Here is a 17,415-nt window from a genome sequence, read left to right on the forward strand (position 1 = left end):
GTTGGTCGATGAGGGGAAAAATTGGGGAAAAGAACTGATAATTTTCCATCTTTGGCTTCAGATTTCTCCACTCTTAGGGCATGAAATCCACCTTTATTTATAAGAGGTGGAAGAGGGATATTTTGTCTTTACTAGTGCCAAATATTGGTCTTTGACTTGAACCAGAAGGATCCCAACCATTGGTTCAAAATTGCCATCAAGAATTGTCAAATTTTGACAACTCAAAGTTGTATGAGTTGGCTTCTTTAGGTTGGTACTATCACATCTATGGTGTCAATCAGCTGGAGGGAGCCATACTAGGGTGTAGTAAAATGTCAGGCCATCATGGTGGTACATGTTTTGTCAAATTTTGTGAGGAGACAAAGCATCATACGCACCTGAAAAGTAGTCATCTCAGCAGTTTTTTTAGGCTAAAAGAAGAAGAAGAAGAAGATGAATATTAACCAGACAACATGTTGGGTGGACTTTTTATTTTTTTTCATTCTTCAAAACAACGTCGTTTTGGACATTTTAGGGTTTTAATTTAGGGGTTTGAACAAAGTTTAGTTTGGTCATTTGACTTTTAATTTCTTTCAATTGCACCACTAATTAACCATAAACTTTCAATTTTATGTAATTTTACCCCTGCCGAACTTCAATGCCAACCCTGGATTTCAATGCCTTCTCACTTTGGTCCTTAATTTTGAATTTATGCAAATTGATCCTCAATTGACCATTAAACTTTCAATTCTTTTCAATTTTACCCATGATTTCAATCAATTGGGACCATTGGGTCTTCAGAGTTCGATATTTTTTTTCAAAATGGTCCTTGACTGTGAATTTCTTTAATTTAACCCTTAACTGACCCCAAAACTTTGATTTTCTTGCGATTTTACCCCTGATTTGAACCAATTGACTTTGCAAAATTAAATTTGATCCTCTAAAATTCCAATCTTTTCAATTAAGCCCAAATTGGGCCCCTAAACTTAAATTTTCACCAATTAAGTCCCTAACAAAATTAATTTGACCCATTTAAAATATAATGAAGTCCTTGCACTTAATTAAATCCTTTAATTTGACCCAAATTAACTCTTAAATATAATTAAACTTTAATTTGGTCTATAATTAAATCAAATTCGCCTATTAAAAATTTAATTATATCTTTAGACTTAATTTTTATGCAGATTCATCTAATAATAATTTAATTTGATCTTAAATCTGCATTTTATCTCAGTCTTCGATACAAATAGGATACAATTAAGCTCTTAGTTTCATCTAAAATTACAACTTAATTTTTCTATATATTTGAAATCCTCCCAATTTATTTTTGCTAAAATACCAGCCTTCTTGCTATTATTATTTATTTTAAAATAAAAAAATATAAATTTTGGTGAATAACTGAAAAATGAGTTATGATTTCCATAATTAAATAGCGGTAGGTTTCCAACGCGGTATGCACTGTGCTAGAGCAGATAGTCCTCCTCCCTTAGATACTGCAACCAGCAGTGAAGGAAGCTCATTACTGCACACTGATTTCAGCTTAAGACTATAAGAGAGGGCCTTGGCCATAACCTGACCTGCTTGGAGTTCTAAACCGAAACAAGAATCTGAACCACCGACATTGGTCCGAACAAAGAAAGTTCCATAAAGCTAAAAAGAAAAAGAAAAAAGGAAAAGTTTAATTAGTTATAGTGACTTTACAGACTTAAAGTCGACGAGGGAGTTGTCCTCTGTTACAAGATTTCTTCTTCTTCTTCTTCTTCTTCTTCCATTCCAGTTGTCATTACTTGCGTACTTGTATTCTTCGGAGAGAGCTAGTAGTTCTGTTGAGTCTGAGAGATGGTGGATGAGTGTTACAGCAAGAGCATGTGGTCTTTCACGCTAGTGGTCCTGTTGTTAGTGTCATGCACTATTGGGGAAGACCCTTATAGGTTCTACACATGGAATGTTACTTATGGTGATATCTACCCTCTTGGAGTGAAGCAACAGGTGAGGTGACAAGGCCCCCAGCCCCCCCTTTTTGTTTTTAGTTTTTTCTAATTTTCTAAGATGTTGATTATATGGAGTTTTGTATATAATTAATGGCAGGGGATATTGATAAATGGGAAGTTTCCAGGCCCACAGATTGAGTCAGTGACAAATGATAACTTGATTATCAGCGTGTTCAATAGTTTGGATGAACCTTTCCTCCTCTCTTGGTTAGTTTCCCTTTATAATCTTCACAAACATCTTGAGTATCTATAAATATGTGCATGTAGAAAATCTAGACTTTCAATGTCCTGATGAACGGAGTTCAAAAGAAAAGGGGAAATGACTTCAATTTTTCGGTAACTTTCTACTATTAGAATGCCACTTTTTCTTGTTCAATTTGCAACCATGAATGATCAAGCCGTTTACCTGTTATTCAAATCAGACGGTCCACTAAATGCCCTCCTTCTAAGGCTACGGCTTACACACGCGAACAGACAAGCGCGCACACAGTGCCTCGAACTTATAGGCACGTTAGGCATTGGTTGGGAACAATCTACTGTAGATAAGGGCTCGTGGCTGTTTTGGGTTCCTGTGATCAAACTGTAAGACTGGACTAAGGTTTCTCTGGCAAGCACTCTGCCTGTTATCGCTGGTAGCAGGAAAAATTCCACTGCTAGTGGTATAGGACATCCATAATTTGGTCCACAAAGAACATAGATCATAGATATCCAGAAAAAAAAAAGGTTCTTTATGATTGGGTTGCTGAATTGGTTTTTTTATGAAACTTGTATCTAATAAGTAAATGGTATGCCCGGATCTGATTCATGCACAAGTCCACAAAGAACAAAGATCATAGATATCCTGAAAAAAAAAAAGGGTTCTTTATGATTGGATTGCTGAATTGGTTTTTTTATGAAACTTGTATCTAATAAGTAAATGGTATGCCCGGATCTGATTCATGCACAAGAATGGGTTCAGCTAGAGCTCTCAACTTGTTATGAGTTGATGCAGGCTGCTCAGATCTAGATCAATATACAATATGGACTTTGCGTCTTATCTGGATATCTCAGAATGGATATAGGAAATCTTATTAATTTATGTCCTTGCTGGGATATGGTCTGAAATATATACATATACTTGCCATTAGGCAAGTGGGAGGAGGGCTATCCAGGGCGTTAACCTGTGGAATGCAAACTGCACACAAGGATTTGATACTCTAATTTCATCTCAATTAATAGGATACCATGATCATGCATTTTCATGTGTGCATGTGTGGAAGATAAAAAGTGCTTAGGATGATATTTCGTTACTAATCAGAAGTATTCTTATTCATGTTTAGGAATGGTGTGCAGCAGAGAAGGAATTCATGGCAAGATGGAGTCTATGGTACAAACTGCCCCATCCCACCTGGGAAGAACTTCACTTATGTGCTCCAGGTGAAGGACCAGATTGGTAGCTACTTTTATTTCCCTTCCCTTGGCATGCACAAGGCTGCAGGAGGCTTTGGAGGCTTCAAAATCGCAAGCCGTTCTGTCATTCCTGTACCATTCCCTCCTCCTGCCGGCGATTTCACAATCCTGGCTGGTGATTGGTTCAAGAAGAATCATACAGTAAGAACCATGCTTGAAGCAAATTCTAACTACCCAATACACATAATTTAATGTAGAAAAGAGTGACGGATACAGCTATGACAAGTCAATGCCATATGCGCTCATCAATGGGCTTATGTTCGACCTTGCAGGATTTAAAAGCAATTTTAGATGGTGGCAGTGATCTTCCCTTTCCAGATGGGCTACTCATCAATGGTCGTGGATCAAATGGCTACACATTCACTGTTGATCAAGGTAATCAATTATTATCAGCAGTCACTCCTGTATGAATTTAAACATAAAGAGAGTTCTCATATTGGGATTATTTTGTGTTGCATGTTGGCCAGGCAAGACTTACAGGTTACGGATATCAAATGTGGGGCTCACCACTTCTATCAATTTCAGAATTCAGGGGCATAAAATGTTGCTGGTGGAGGTTGAAGGAACTCACTCACTGCAAAACACTTATGATTCCCTTGATATCCATTTGGGGCAATCCTATTCTGTTTTGGTTACAGCTGATCAAGCAGCACAAGATTACTTCATTGTTGTCTCAACACGCTTCACCTCTCAAGTGCTCACTACGACCTCCATTCTTCATTACAGTAATTCAGCAGGAAGTGTTTCAGATTCTCCGCCCAGTGGACCAACTATTCAGCTTGACTGGTCTGTTGAACAAGCTCGATCCTTGAGGTATTTCCAAATTCCTGTTGTTGAGGTCCTCAAAGGTGTCATAACTATAGCATTCATGCTGATCTTTGCTCCTACAGAGTGTAAATTGACATTCATTTGCATAGTGGTGTTGTAAATTACCCGAGATGAAATCAGAAACAATGGATTTCTGAAAATCTGAGAATTGTCCCGTATATTTGTCATACAGCAATAAACTTCACGTCTAGTGGTTGTTACATCATATATGGTATCCATAGTTGTTACAATGAATAATGGTAAGAAAGGTGTAATCTCTTTTTGTTTGCATAAGGAGAGTGTCTTTTTCATACTACAGGAGTCCTCTTATTGATTTTTGTGTCCTCTCATATTTATCAGGCGAAATCTAACCGCAAGTGGCCCTAGACCTAACCCTCAAGGTTCTTACCACTATGGATTGATCAACACAACTCATACAGTTAGACTTCAGAACTCTGCTCCAATTATTAATGGCAAGCAGAGGTATGCTGTCAATAGTGTGTCCTTCATCCCTGCTGATACTCCCCTTAAACTTGCGGACCACTTCAATATCCCTGGAGTTTTCTCCCTAGGAAGCATCTCGAACAATCCCACTGGTGGTGGTGCTTACCGCCAGACTTCTGTCATGGCTGCTGATTTCAGAGGTTATGCTGAGATTGTTTTTGAGAATCCAGAAGATAATGTGCAGTCTTGGCACATTGATGGCCACAACTTCTTTGTTGTGGGGTAAGTTCATCATAACTTAATTACATCGTGTAATGTTTTCTGCTGGATTCCTCAGTATGGATACTTTTTCTGGTGAGCAGGATGGATGGAGGGCAGTGGTCACCTGCAAGCAGATTAACTTACAATCTGAGAGACACAATTTCTCGTTGCACTGTTCAGGTACAATACAGAATTGTTATTAATATCAGAAAACTTGTGGAACATAAAATTTTTTTCCCTTTATTCTCTTGTTAATCTGGATCAGTAGCATTAGAAGAGGTATGATTGCGTCTTCTATTGCTGTAGTAATATTACAACATTTCAGAAAGCTGGAAAGTTCTTATTTAATTTTTCTTCTCACCTTCGGTATGTCAATTTCCTGAAGCATGTCATATTCTGTGATTGGACAAAATTCCTTTTGTGTTTCATGTTTCAGTACGCAAAGTTTGTACTTAACATGGTTAATAGCCCTGAATTTAAATTACTCCGCGCATTCTGCACAAGGGCACATTATCTCAAAATGGCAACCAGCACTTGTATAGTTGTACTGCTTCTGAAACCTCTCCTTTTCATTCCTTTGATGAATTACATGAGGCTTCTTTTCCCACTTGTTCATTACTTTCTGAGCAATCTTCTGACTTTCAGAATGTATGTTGGTTGTGAAAATTCAAAATTCCTCGATCCCTTCAGCATGCTTTAGCCTGTCAGCACTGAGACGGGCTCTCCTTATTTATGAAATCCTCGTCCTAAAAGGAAGATGCATTTATATGACATCTTACAATATCTGATGAAATACAGGTCTATCCGGAGTCATGGACTGCAGTTTACATGCCCTTAGACAATGTGGGAATGTGGAACGTAAGGTCTGAGAACTGGGCACGCCAGTACTTAGGACAACAATTCTATCTTCGAGTCTACTCCCCAGCAAATTCCTGGAGAGATGAATATCCAATCCCCACAAATGCTCTTCTTTGTGGTCGAGCTGCAGGACGTCTAACTCGGCCTGTATAGAGCACCATGCATAGCAGACTGTCACGAAGGCGTGACATGGTCAGTTGTAATCTAGTGTAGTAGATTTCGACGGGATATGCAGAAGGCTTGACTCTATCGAGCCAATTTTACACAACGTTATTGTTTTTGTTGTCATTTGTTCCTAACTTAATTTCCTTGGATTCATTTACAATTAGAACCTGTGATTGATTCAATAGACATATGAATGAGTATAATATTTCCTTTTCCTTCATGAGCATCCCTCACTACGTAGAAAACCTGAGTGGTTCTAGTTAACTACAAGTTGAGTTGATCATAACTCTGCCTTTTGACTTTCAATCACCCTGTCTGGTAATAAATAAGATATCTTGACAACCTTGCCGACAGTTAACTACATCTGCATCAATGCATTTATAGTTTAGACATTAACTTCCTTCCCAGAAGATGACCATTGACCAGTTATATCCACTTCACATGCCCTCTGAGAGCACATACCAGGTCCTTGTTTTTTGGTTTCAACCTTTCTCTATCGTTCCATCCCTATCATCTTCCCTGATGCGTTGACTGTTAATTCAGAAAAGCTGATTGTAGTAATATGCGCAGGCTGGGATTGATCCTTCTCCCTGGTTTTTGCCTATTTATTCAATATCTCATTTTATTTTCTAATTAACCCATTTTAAACCCGGATTAAATTCACATTTTCACTAATACTGCAAAATTTAGGCTGGAGGTTTACATTCAGTGGCGGAGCCACGTAGGGACAAAAGAGGGCAATTGCCCCCTTAATTTTTTTTTAAAAAATATTAATATATTAGTTTAGGGAATTGTTACTGCAGGAAAGGAAAAAGAAAAGCTGTCATTATTTATAATTGTTGAGTTATAATATAATATAATATATATACACAACACCGCTCATTCCACAACTTTTTTCCTTTTTCTCTTTTGTTTCTATATTAAATTGATGGTACCGGCTTTAAAATATGAAATCCTTCACTGCAGTAACAATTCCCTAAACTAATATTTTTTGTTCCTTGCCTTTGCTGCGTTGTTCTTTTCACGAGTTGCTGTGCCGCTTTGTTCTTTTCATGAGCTGTTGTTCTGTGTCTCTCTTCATGCAAATTTCTCATCAAGTATAGGTAAGCAATTAATCTTTTTTGCCTTTTGCTTTATAGTTTAGGTAAATTTTCTTTATTTTTTCTATTTATTTTATTGTTTAATTTTAATTTTATTCTTTTATAATTAGTTATTAAAAAATATTAGGGTTTATGATAATTTATGGGTTTTGATATAAATATGTTTAAAATAAATGTTTAAATCTACTAATTTAATCAATTAAATGTTTCTTTTCTTATTATAAAGGAATAAATTAATATTCATGCAAAACCACTATTCTTGACATCTTTTGCATTGGCATAGTAGTTTATTGAAATTTAATATTTTCATATGACTTGTTTGTAAGTAAAATATCAAGTAGAAAACATGTTTTTCAAGAATTGTTTCTCTTACACATACACTAGGCATTGCTCCTCAATTAAATATCTAGAAATAATTAAGTATAATTTAATCAACATACTTATTATATGTATATAGTTATGAATTGAAATAGGTTTTGATTTTGATGAATTGATGTATATTTTGCTATGAATTTCATATGGAAGATTTATAATTATTGTGTAACTCAACTGATTTTTATTTAACAGTGAATTATTATGTAGTTGTGTTAATTATTATGTAGACACTAATGATGATAAAAAAAATCCAGCAGGTTCATATTAAATTAACATGTCACTAGACAAGTATTTCAAGCGTAAATCCCTTGAGGATGAAGAGTCAATCAAAGCTTCAAGCCATGTAACTCAATCAAGTTCAAAGAAAAGTCATATCGAAATCAACCCCGACACTCTCCTTGCTGACCCTGGCTTAAGAAGACCAATTTATGAATACCATATAAATGATAGGGATGCAATCCGAAGAGCTTATCTACAAAAAGGTCCTTGTCAACCTTTACACTGTGATTTTCCTCAAAAACAATTTGGGAATATATCAACACTACGATGCTTTAATCCGGCTTGGTTTGGTGCATACCCAACATGGTTAGAGTACAGCATAGCCAAAGATGCTGCCTTTTGCTTGTATTGTTATCTCTTCAAGTCAAAAGGGGGTGTTGATTCGTTTGTGGGTGATGGGTTTTCAAATTGGAAAAAAAAGGAAAGATTTGATCTTCAAATTGGAAAGTCTAATAGTAGTCACAATGCAGCTCGGATAAAATGTGAGAATTTGATTAATGAAAAACAAAGTATCATGACTTTGTTATCTGAGCAGACAGTAAAGAGTCAAAGTGATTATCGAACTCGATTGAATGCTTCAATAGAGTGTGCTCGTTTTTTGTTGCACCAAGGACTTCCATTTCGTGGCCATGATGAATGTGAATGTTCAAGCAACCAAGGAAATTATCTAGAGCTCTTGCATTGATTGTAAATTACATTACAACTTTTCTACAGTTTATCCCTTTACTTCATTGATTTTATTTACAAGCTTTCTATAAATTCCAGTTGATTTACTTTCTTATTACCTTTTTTTCTTTTTTACCAGAAAAAACTTAGAACAATAATCCCTTCTTAGGGAATAATATATCAAACACTCACACTTTATTTAATTTATGTATGAGGCAGGACGTTACCTATCTTTACATGTTTCTAATTATAGTTCTTTTTATTGGAAGGAAAAGAAAAAGAATATATGACATAATTGATCTAGAAAATTATTTAACTGATTAACAAGCTTTTATCTCAAATGATGGCCTCTAAAATAGGTTTCATGGTGTGTCTCATAGCTGTATAAATGTTCATGATCGATTCATTAGGTAAGTGGTTGCAATCTAGGAGCGCACATTCTCTTCTTCTTCAAACTCTAAGCATTTTTTTCTTTACGTCCTCTCTATAAAAACACACATCATAACTTCTAAGGCTTTATTTTTCTTATACTAATGATAACTTAAGCATCATCTAAACTTAACAAGGGACTTGTTTGGCAGTCCAACAATCTCAATCTTCCAGTCCATTCACTAGTCTTGGAAAAACCTTAATGGTTTTTATGCACCTTATCAGTGACACATATATGAAGATATTTGAATAAAATCCACTTTAATTTCCTTTCTTCTAACATGTCTTTCAGTTCTTTCCATAGTTGACAATTCAAAAAACTCTAAGCATGGGAGGTATAGAGTAGTAATATTATTCAAGAGTTCACAATGGAATTTTAATTCAACATGCTTTCATTGATCCTTAGGATGTTGTTTTATACTAACCTTACAAATCCATCTAAGGAAAAATACAACTATCAAAAGTTATTTAAGGACAGAATATATTTTCTTAAATGTATCAATTTACAAGGCATGATTCTTAGCTTGGTTGTTGCTGCAAATCACTTCCAGATTTCTTGTGAATTTGAAATTGATTCTTGCTTTGTGTCATCTTTCTTAATATGCCCCTGCAAAATTGAACTTCCATCGACAAGACCAATTTTGGCTCATAAAGACTCTATACGTTCTCGGGACAATGGCTTGGTTAGTAAATCAGCCAGTTGATCTTGAGTGTGTATATGGCTCACTTTAAGAGTTCCTTTCTGAACTTGATCACGCACAAAACGAAGATCAATTTGTATATGCTTTATTCTTGAGTGGTGAACCAAATTAAAGTTGAGATGGGTCACGCCAAGATTATCACATACAAGAGAAGGAGACACTTTTAATGGAAATCCAAGTTTGTGAAGAAGTGTAAGTAGCCACATGGTATCTGATGCGTTATTTGCAAGGGTGCGATATTCTGCTTTCGTAGTGGATCAAACAACAACTCTTTGTTTTTTTGAATTCCATGAGACGAGATTGCAGCCTAGAAATGCAATGTAAGCCGATGTAGAGGTTATGCCATCAATGTTGTCAGCTCAGTAAGCATCATTGTAGGTTGTTAAACAAGGTGTAACAACCTTCTTGATGTGAATTCCGTGGAATATTTTTTTCTTAAGATATCAAAGAAGCCTCTTAGTAGTAGTCTAATGGGTGGTCGTTGGCTTGTGCATAAATTGAGAAAGCTTATTCACAGCAAAAGAAATATCTGGACGAGTTAAGGAAAGATATTGTAGACCGCCAATGATGCGCCTATACTCTGTACTATCTACTAATGTTGTTCCATCCAGCAAATGAAGAGATTGAGTAGTAGACAGGGGTGTTGAGACATCCTTTGCGCCAACCATGTTTTTACTCTCTAAGGTATCACAAACATACTTATGTTGAGAGAGAAATAAACCTGCATTGGTTGGACTGACTTCGACTCCTAAGAAGTAGTGAAGTGAACCCATATCTTTCAAAGAAAAATGAGCACCAAGTGTGATAACAACATGAGACACAAACTGATTATCACTCTCTGTAATGACCAAATCATCAACATAAACAAGGAAATAGTGGATAATGGAGTTATTACAATAAACAAATAGCAAGGAATCAGCTGTAGAATTGTGGAACCCGATTTATAGAAGAGCATTTTGTAAAGTTGAATACCATGCCCTAGGGGCCTGTTTGAGACCATAAATTGCTTTCCTTAACCTACAGACATAATCAGGTCTGGACAAATCTTTAAAACCCGGAGGTTGCATCATGTAAACTATTTCAGACAAAGTCCCATGTAAAAAAGCATCATTTACAGGCTAACAGTTTCCTTATAATCAACTCCAAGACGATGATTATAGCCCTTTGCAACAAGTCGAGCTTTGAATTTATCAACAAAGCCATTTGCTTTCCGTTTGACTCTAAATACCCACGTACAACCCACTAGCTTACAATCTTTGGGTGAGGGAATTAAATCTCATGTACCATTGCATATGAGGGCTGTTAATTCATTGGACATGGTTACACGCCATTCAAGGTGAGATATGGCTTGACTTACACATGTTGGTTCTACAGGTGGCAAAAGAGAATGCTTAGAGACAGTATGCAATTGTTTGGGTTTAAAAATATTATTCATGGATCGATTAGTCATGGAATGAGTACGGGTTGAGAGGTTTTTAATTGGCGCATGACATGGCAAATTAGAAATGGAAGTAGATGCAGGATGATGGGGGAAAGAATCGTGCATCGCAGAATCATATAAACCATAATGCAAATTTAAATGCTCATCATGTAGAGGTTCATGAGAGTCACAAAGAAGAGTAAAGAGAGATGGAGGTATACCCGAAGGTGGCGTGGAGATGATAGCAACAGTTTCCAAGCTCGTTGATGATTCCGATGATCCATTTAAAGGAAGGGATTGAGCAGGAATAGGAGGACCAGAGGGAGAAATATTAGGGCACGACGTTGGCTTCAGGAGGAAATGGTTGTGGTCAGGTGGACAAGCTTTGGATATTGGGTCGGGTGGGAGTTTTATGGAAACTGGGCTTTAGGTTTCATCGAAAGTCATATATTTGGACATATAGATCCGATCTGTTAGTGGGTCTATGCATTTATATGCATTTTGGGTTTGTGAGCATCCTATGAAAACACAAGGAATGGACTTTGGCTGTAATTTATAGGTGTTGTTTGGTTTTGTGAGGGGATAACATAAACATCTAAATTTTTATAATTTGAGATAATTTGGTTGTTGACGAAAAAGAACTTCAAATGGGGATTTATTTTGGAGGAGAGGAGTTGGTTGGCAATTTATGAGATAAGTGGTGGTTTGGAATGCGTGAGGCCAATAAAAAAGTGGTAAGGAAGCATCATAAAACAAGGTAAGGCCTGTCTCTATAAGACGACGATGATGCCTTTTAGAAACACCATTTTATTGGGGAGTGTAGGGAGCAGTAGTTTAATGGCTTATACCATGATTGGACAAATAGTTTTTTAAACTTGAAATTCACCACCATTGTCCGAGTACAAAGTTTTGTTGATGGACTGAAACCATTTTTCAACAAGCATTTTAAATTGGGGGAAAAATGCTAAGAACAAGAGATTTTGCAGACATTGGATAAAACCACATATATTTGGTATAATGATCCACAAAAATAAGATAATAGTGTGCACCACTAAACCCAGTGATGTGAGCTGGACCCCAAACATCGGTGTATATAATTTCACGTGGAGAATGACTTTGAAAACTTGTGGAACCAAAATGTTGTTGATGTGCTTCATTTGTTGAACAAGAAGTACACGAGGATGGGAACTTATTTGTGGAAACAAGAAGAGATAATATATTAACAAGATGTTGAACAACTTTAATCAAGGGGTGTCCAAGACGTTTGTGCCACCCGTCGATTGAAGTCCGTTCATGCACATAAACAACCTTTTCTTGGAATGGAAGAAGCCATCAATGAGTTTGGAAACATGTAGACGCCATTCTCACACCCACCTCTTATAAGTATTGCCCTTGTGGGTCATTCCTTCACAAGAAAATAAAATAAGTGAAGTTCAAGAAAAACATTATTATGTTTGGTGAAGTGATGAACTCAAATGAGATTCTTTCGAATATGGGGAACATATAAGGTATCATGTAAATGAAATTTGTTTTTAGGCGTGGGTAAAGCTAAAGAACCAATATGTGTAACCATCAAACTTGTACCATCACCAAGAAGAACTTCATCAGTCTCGTCATACTCAGAGTGAATGGATATGTTTTATGGATCACCAGTGATATTATGAGAGGCTGCGAAGTCAATTAACCATTTATTTTCTTGACCATCTGAGGTGCTAGCACAGTTAGCAGTCATTTTAGAAGATTTGAGTTTCGGACAGGTCTTTGCTGTGTGGCCCATTTGGTCACAATATTGACATTTTGGCTAGAAGCGTTTGTGGTTTGAGGTAGGGTGGCTCGAATTATTGTTACGCCGTTGGTCTCGAGATGGGCCTTTTAAAGAACAATGCTGGCCTTGTTGACATGAAGGTTTGTTTCCTCTGTTACTTCCCCTCGGTTGCTGGGTTGTAGGGAAACCAGAATGATGGCTGGTGAAATTTGCAGCAGCCACGAGCTATTATGTAGCAGCCTTTATCCTCCTTAAGATCTCTTACTCAAATAGGAGTGGCGATCTCATGGAATTCGAGACCCAACCCTTGGAGGACATATAGGGTTAAGTCATCGTCGGAGATAAGGTGATCAATGAGAGCAATCTCATCAACCAAGCTTTTAATCGTATGAAGATACTTTGGGATTGGTCGATTTCCACACTGAATCAAGGTCAGTTCTTCCTTGAGTTGCATTGCCTTTGTACACGATTTGCTTGCATACAGAGTTGATAATTTTTTTCATGCCTCATATGAGGTTTTGGCTGTGGCAATAAGGGGTGTGATTGTTGGTGAGGTAGATGCAAGAATGGAGCTAAGAATTAGCTTATCTTGCCTAACCCAGTGGTTTTTCATGGCTATAAATGGTGAGGTGTCATCAAATGAGGGGCATTGTGATTCTCCATTGACATAATCCATTGGATCATAGCCAATTAGGATGGCCTTAAATTGTGCTCGTCATTGAGGAAAAGATGAGGGTGTGAGTTTGTCATTGATATGAGCTGTGATGTTGAAAACAACAACAGAGAGTTCTGGGGAAGAGATAGGCTGATTTGTGAAATGAGGATCAAATTCTCGATGGAGATATGATGCTCTGATACCATATAGAGTAGTAATATTTTTCAAGAGTTCATAATGGAATTTTCAACATGTTTTCATTTGATCCTTAGGATGTTGTTTTATACTAACCTTACAAATCCATCTAAGGAAAAATACAGCTGTCAAAAGTTATTTAAGGACAGAATATATTTTCTTAAATGTATCAATTTACCATGCATGATTCTAGACTTGATTGTTGCTGCAAATCACTTCCAGTTTCTTGTGAATTTGAAATTCATTCTTACTTTGTGTCACCTTCTTTAATAGGATAGTCATTGACCTTTGTATTGTGGGCGCTTCATCAATGTGAGTAGTTAGCCCATCAAGTGAGAATGCCCATAGACTCTTTTATCTACACACAAAAGCAATTAAAGGTCATACCTCTTTCATAACAACAGGTGCTATACCCGTATATATTGTGTGCAGACAACTCTATTTTGAGAGGAAACAAGCCAAAATAATATGAAAGAGATTATATAAATGAGCTCCATGCTCTCACAAGCCTAGTAAAAACTATACTTGTTGTCACAAAGAGTGTTCTCTAAGTGGATGCTCGAGATGCAACAAAGGGAAGTTAAAGGACATATCAGCACGTTAACGGTCATGAGTGTGGCCATCACCGTCACCATCATTCTCCATTTAGGATTTCATTGGGTAGCTTAGACAGGAAGCAAATCCAGATGGAGGTTAAGTCCATGGTGATAGGGGTCCTAGTGTACAACATTCACCAAGTAAGGGTCCCTCAATCTGTAAAACATGTATTAAACGCTCATCTCTTCATAGACTTTATCTTTATTAAAGTGAAATCTTCTTAGAGATCCAATGGAGCATGTACAAATTAATTAGTGGCTCCCAAACATGTCAGTATACGGATGGTCTGGTCAGTAAACCATCGTAGAAATGTTTGCACTTTGAAGCACAAGCATGGGCGATGAACGAGTGCATTAACTATATAGGACGTTGAAGACGTTGAAGACGTGAATCTGCGAAGAAATACTATTACTTTATTTGTCTTTGAACTATATTTCAAAGACCACAGCATGTATCTGATAAACAATCCCTTATGTTCAATATTTCATTAATGTAGTCGGTGGAACTCTTGCACAGACAGATTGAGAATTGGTATACATGATAAATACTCCATGCGCAGCTAGCTCCAGCAGAGATGAGTTGCCAGAATTGACTAATTAAGAACGTAAAAGTACACACACACACACACCCACTTGTATGGGCAACTGGGCATAGCTTACATGCTTATCCATATACGCAAATGATTAAATTCAGAATTAAATAAGAAAATTTATTGTTGCTTTGGGCATTATTATATGGGATATCCATCTCCCTGAGCTATATGTAATTTCTATAATTTCTCCTTTAATAGCTAAAGTCTAGCTAGTAGCATCAACACATCAAAGTTTTATCTAAAGGTCTCCAAGTTCAAATCATTAATGAAACATGATAGTACGTAATTTAAAGGTGAGAGAGAGCTACCCAATCTGTAACTCAAAAACTAATCTTGACTACACAGTGGACATAGCTAGCTGGCTCTAAACTCGTGAGTTGAAAAAAAAAGTGCTTGCATTTATTGAAAATGATTTACTCTCGTTTTATATGTAAATATTTACGCGTGCAGTGTTATCTTAAGAAACTTAATCTGGTTAGTAAACGAATTTACTCTTCGTGTTATCTTAATTAAAGAGTTTAAATACTAAAAGAGTTGTAATAAGATAAAACCACGTGAATAAAAACACAGGTAAAACCTGATTAGAAAGAAATCTAATACTCTAATTATGCTAACAACAAGGCATGTGAATGAATCTGCCACTTCTAATTTGATGTTTTTGGCAGTTTCTTCTGTGAGTTTATATATATATAATTTTTTTATTGGGCCACACATATAAAATATATGTATATAATTCTAGAAAAAAAAAATATTTTTTGCAGAGGTCGGCCCACTTGCCCCGAATCCGCCCTTGTTGTATGTATGTAAAGTACTCTTGGGTTGTGACTTCAATTTGATCATTAAATGTTCTCGCCATTGACCCAACGGTTCCAACGCGTCACATTAAGATGCAACGATTGAAGGCTCTTCAGTGAACTTGCCCAAATAATGTAGTGGATAAACCCTATATATAGGACACTTTTCATGCAAAGAAGAACATGCAATGCTTGCGAAGAACCTTCTTAATATAGCATAAGCACAAGGCCATGGGTGTGATCTCATCAAAATGGGTTTCTTTTCTTCTGCTTTTCTTGTGCATTGTCCTTCATTTGAGTGCAATCAGCCTTAGTGATGACAAGCTTGACAAAACTAGATATCAAGACGATGATTGTAGGTGGAATCCAAGACGTTGTGGAGGCCGCTTTGGTCGTGGACGTGGGGGAGGACTAGGAGGTGGTGGTGGTAGAGGTGGTGGAGCTGGAGGAGGAGGACTTGGTGGTGGTGGTGGTAGAGGTGGTGGATTTGGCGGTGGAGCCGGAGGAGGAGGAGGGCTTGGTGGTGGTGGTGGTAGAGGTGGTGGAGCTGGAGGAGGAGGAGGACTTGGTGGTGGTGGTGGTAAAGGTGGTGGCTTTGGTGGTGGAGCTGGAGGAGGAGGAGGGCTTGGTGGCGGTGCTGGAGGGGGTGTTGGAGGAGGTGGTGGCTTTGGTGGTGGTGGTGGAGGAGGTGTTGGAGGTGGAGGTGGTCATGGTGGAGGATTTGGGGCTGGAGGAGGTGTAGGTGGTGGAGCTGGAGGTGGTGCTGGTGGAGGTGGTGGTTTTGGTGGAGGTAGTGGAGGTGGTGTTGGTGGTGGGTCAGGACATGGTGGAGGCTTTGGAGCTGGAGGAGGGGTAGGAGGTGGAGCTGGAGGTGCTGGTGGTGGTGGAGGAGGTGGAGGAGGAGGTGGTGGCGGTGGTATTGGTGGTGGTTCAGGTCATGGTGGGGGCTTTGGAGCTGGAGGTGGTGTAGGTGGTGGCCTTGGAGGTGGTGCTGGAGGAGGTGGTGGTGGAGGTGGTGGAGGAGGTGGAGGTCTAGGTGGTGGATCAGGCCATGGTGGTGGCTTTGGAGCGGGTGGAGGTCTAGGAGGTGGAGGTGGTGGAGGTTTAGGTGGTGGTGCCGGTGGAGGTGGAGGTGCAGGAGGTGGGCATGGTGGTGGAGCTGGTGGAGGATTTGGAGTTGGGATTGGCATTGGTGTAGGAGTTGGGGCTGGCGCCGGCCACGGGTCTGGAAGTGGTTCGGGTGGTGGTGGTGGCGGACGCTAAACATGCTTTACCTTGGAAACCAAGCTTTTTGGCAATATGAAATGGACAATGCAAGTAAACTAGAAAAATATCAGCTTGAATTCTAATTAAAGCATCTTTTGTTATGTCAGTTTCTACGCTTAAAGTTGTAAACTTGTGTCTCATAAATTTCTCCTTGGTGCTTCCCAATTACTAGGATTTATGTATTGTCACTAAGAAATTAATTCGCAATAAAGCCCTTCTTTTCTGTGTTTCCTTGTCTGAACGTTAACGGCAATTAAGTTCTTCTAAAGCCAAAATGCCCACCACCACTTCGGGCATTTATAAGAACATCAAACAACCTTTATTAGTAATCAACCATTTCAGTTCTGCATGGATTCAGAAAACGAGGCCACTTTATTCTTCATGATGATTAATCTTTAATTTCAGCTTTTATTTTCCTCTCATGCATGCATGGCACATCGAGAAAGTTGACTATATTTCCAAATGCAAAGAGGAAAATAAGACGAATAATTCTCTTTCACTAGCTAGTAGCTACATGTTCAAAATCTCAATTTTAACATATATGATAATTTCCCAAGTGGAGAGGCAATCGATTTGATTATATAAGGGAATTCAATTTGCCTTGGCCCATAACAATTGCTGCCTTTT

General features: G+C 37.9%; 2 protein-coding genes across 3 annotated transcripts; both read left to right on the top strand.

Annotated features, from left to right (window-relative positions):
• Positions 1-1,511: 1,511 nt before the first annotated feature.
• Positions 1,512-6,174, top strand: LOC7458297 (L-ascorbate oxidase homolog). Its single transcript, XM_002301580.4, has 8 exons — positions 1,512-1,968; positions 2,068-2,177; positions 3,290-3,560; positions 3,692-3,794; positions 3,887-4,232; positions 4,587-4,952; positions 5,033-5,111; positions 5,730-6,174. The coding sequence occupies exons 1-8, from the start codon at positions 1,819-1,821 to the stop codon at positions 5,940-5,942; spliced, it is 1,638 nt and encodes a 545-aa protein (XP_002301616.1). The 5' UTR covers positions 1,512-1,818; the 3' UTR covers positions 5,943-6,174.
• A 9,479-nt stretch (positions 6,175-15,653) lies between these two features.
• On the top strand, positions 15,654-17,017 carry LOC127904973 (glycine-rich cell wall structural protein 1-like). Of its 2 annotated transcripts, none has more exons than XM_052450342.1 (2): positions 15,654-15,955; positions 16,181-17,017. In XM_052450342.1, the coding sequence occupies exons 1-2, from the start codon at positions 15,754-15,756 to the stop codon at positions 16,783-16,785; spliced, it is 807 nt and encodes a 268-aa protein (XP_052306302.1). In that variant the 5' UTR covers positions 15,654-15,753; the 3' UTR covers positions 16,786-17,017. The 2 variants fall into 2 exon arrangements, 1 of the variants encoding a protein (XP_052306302.1); XR_008058467.1 differs by lacking the exon at positions 16,181-17,017 and adding an exon at positions 16,109-16,171 and having other exon boundaries at positions 15,811-15,955.
• The last annotated feature ends 398 nt before the right edge of the window (positions 17,018-17,415 follow it).

Source organism: Populus trichocarpa, chromosome 2, assembly GCF_000002775.5.
Source record: "Populus trichocarpa isolate Nisqually-1 chromosome 2, P.trichocarpa_v4.1, whole genome shotgun sequence".
NCBI lineage: Eukaryota > Viridiplantae > Streptophyta > Magnoliopsida > Malpighiales > Salicaceae > Populus > Populus trichocarpa.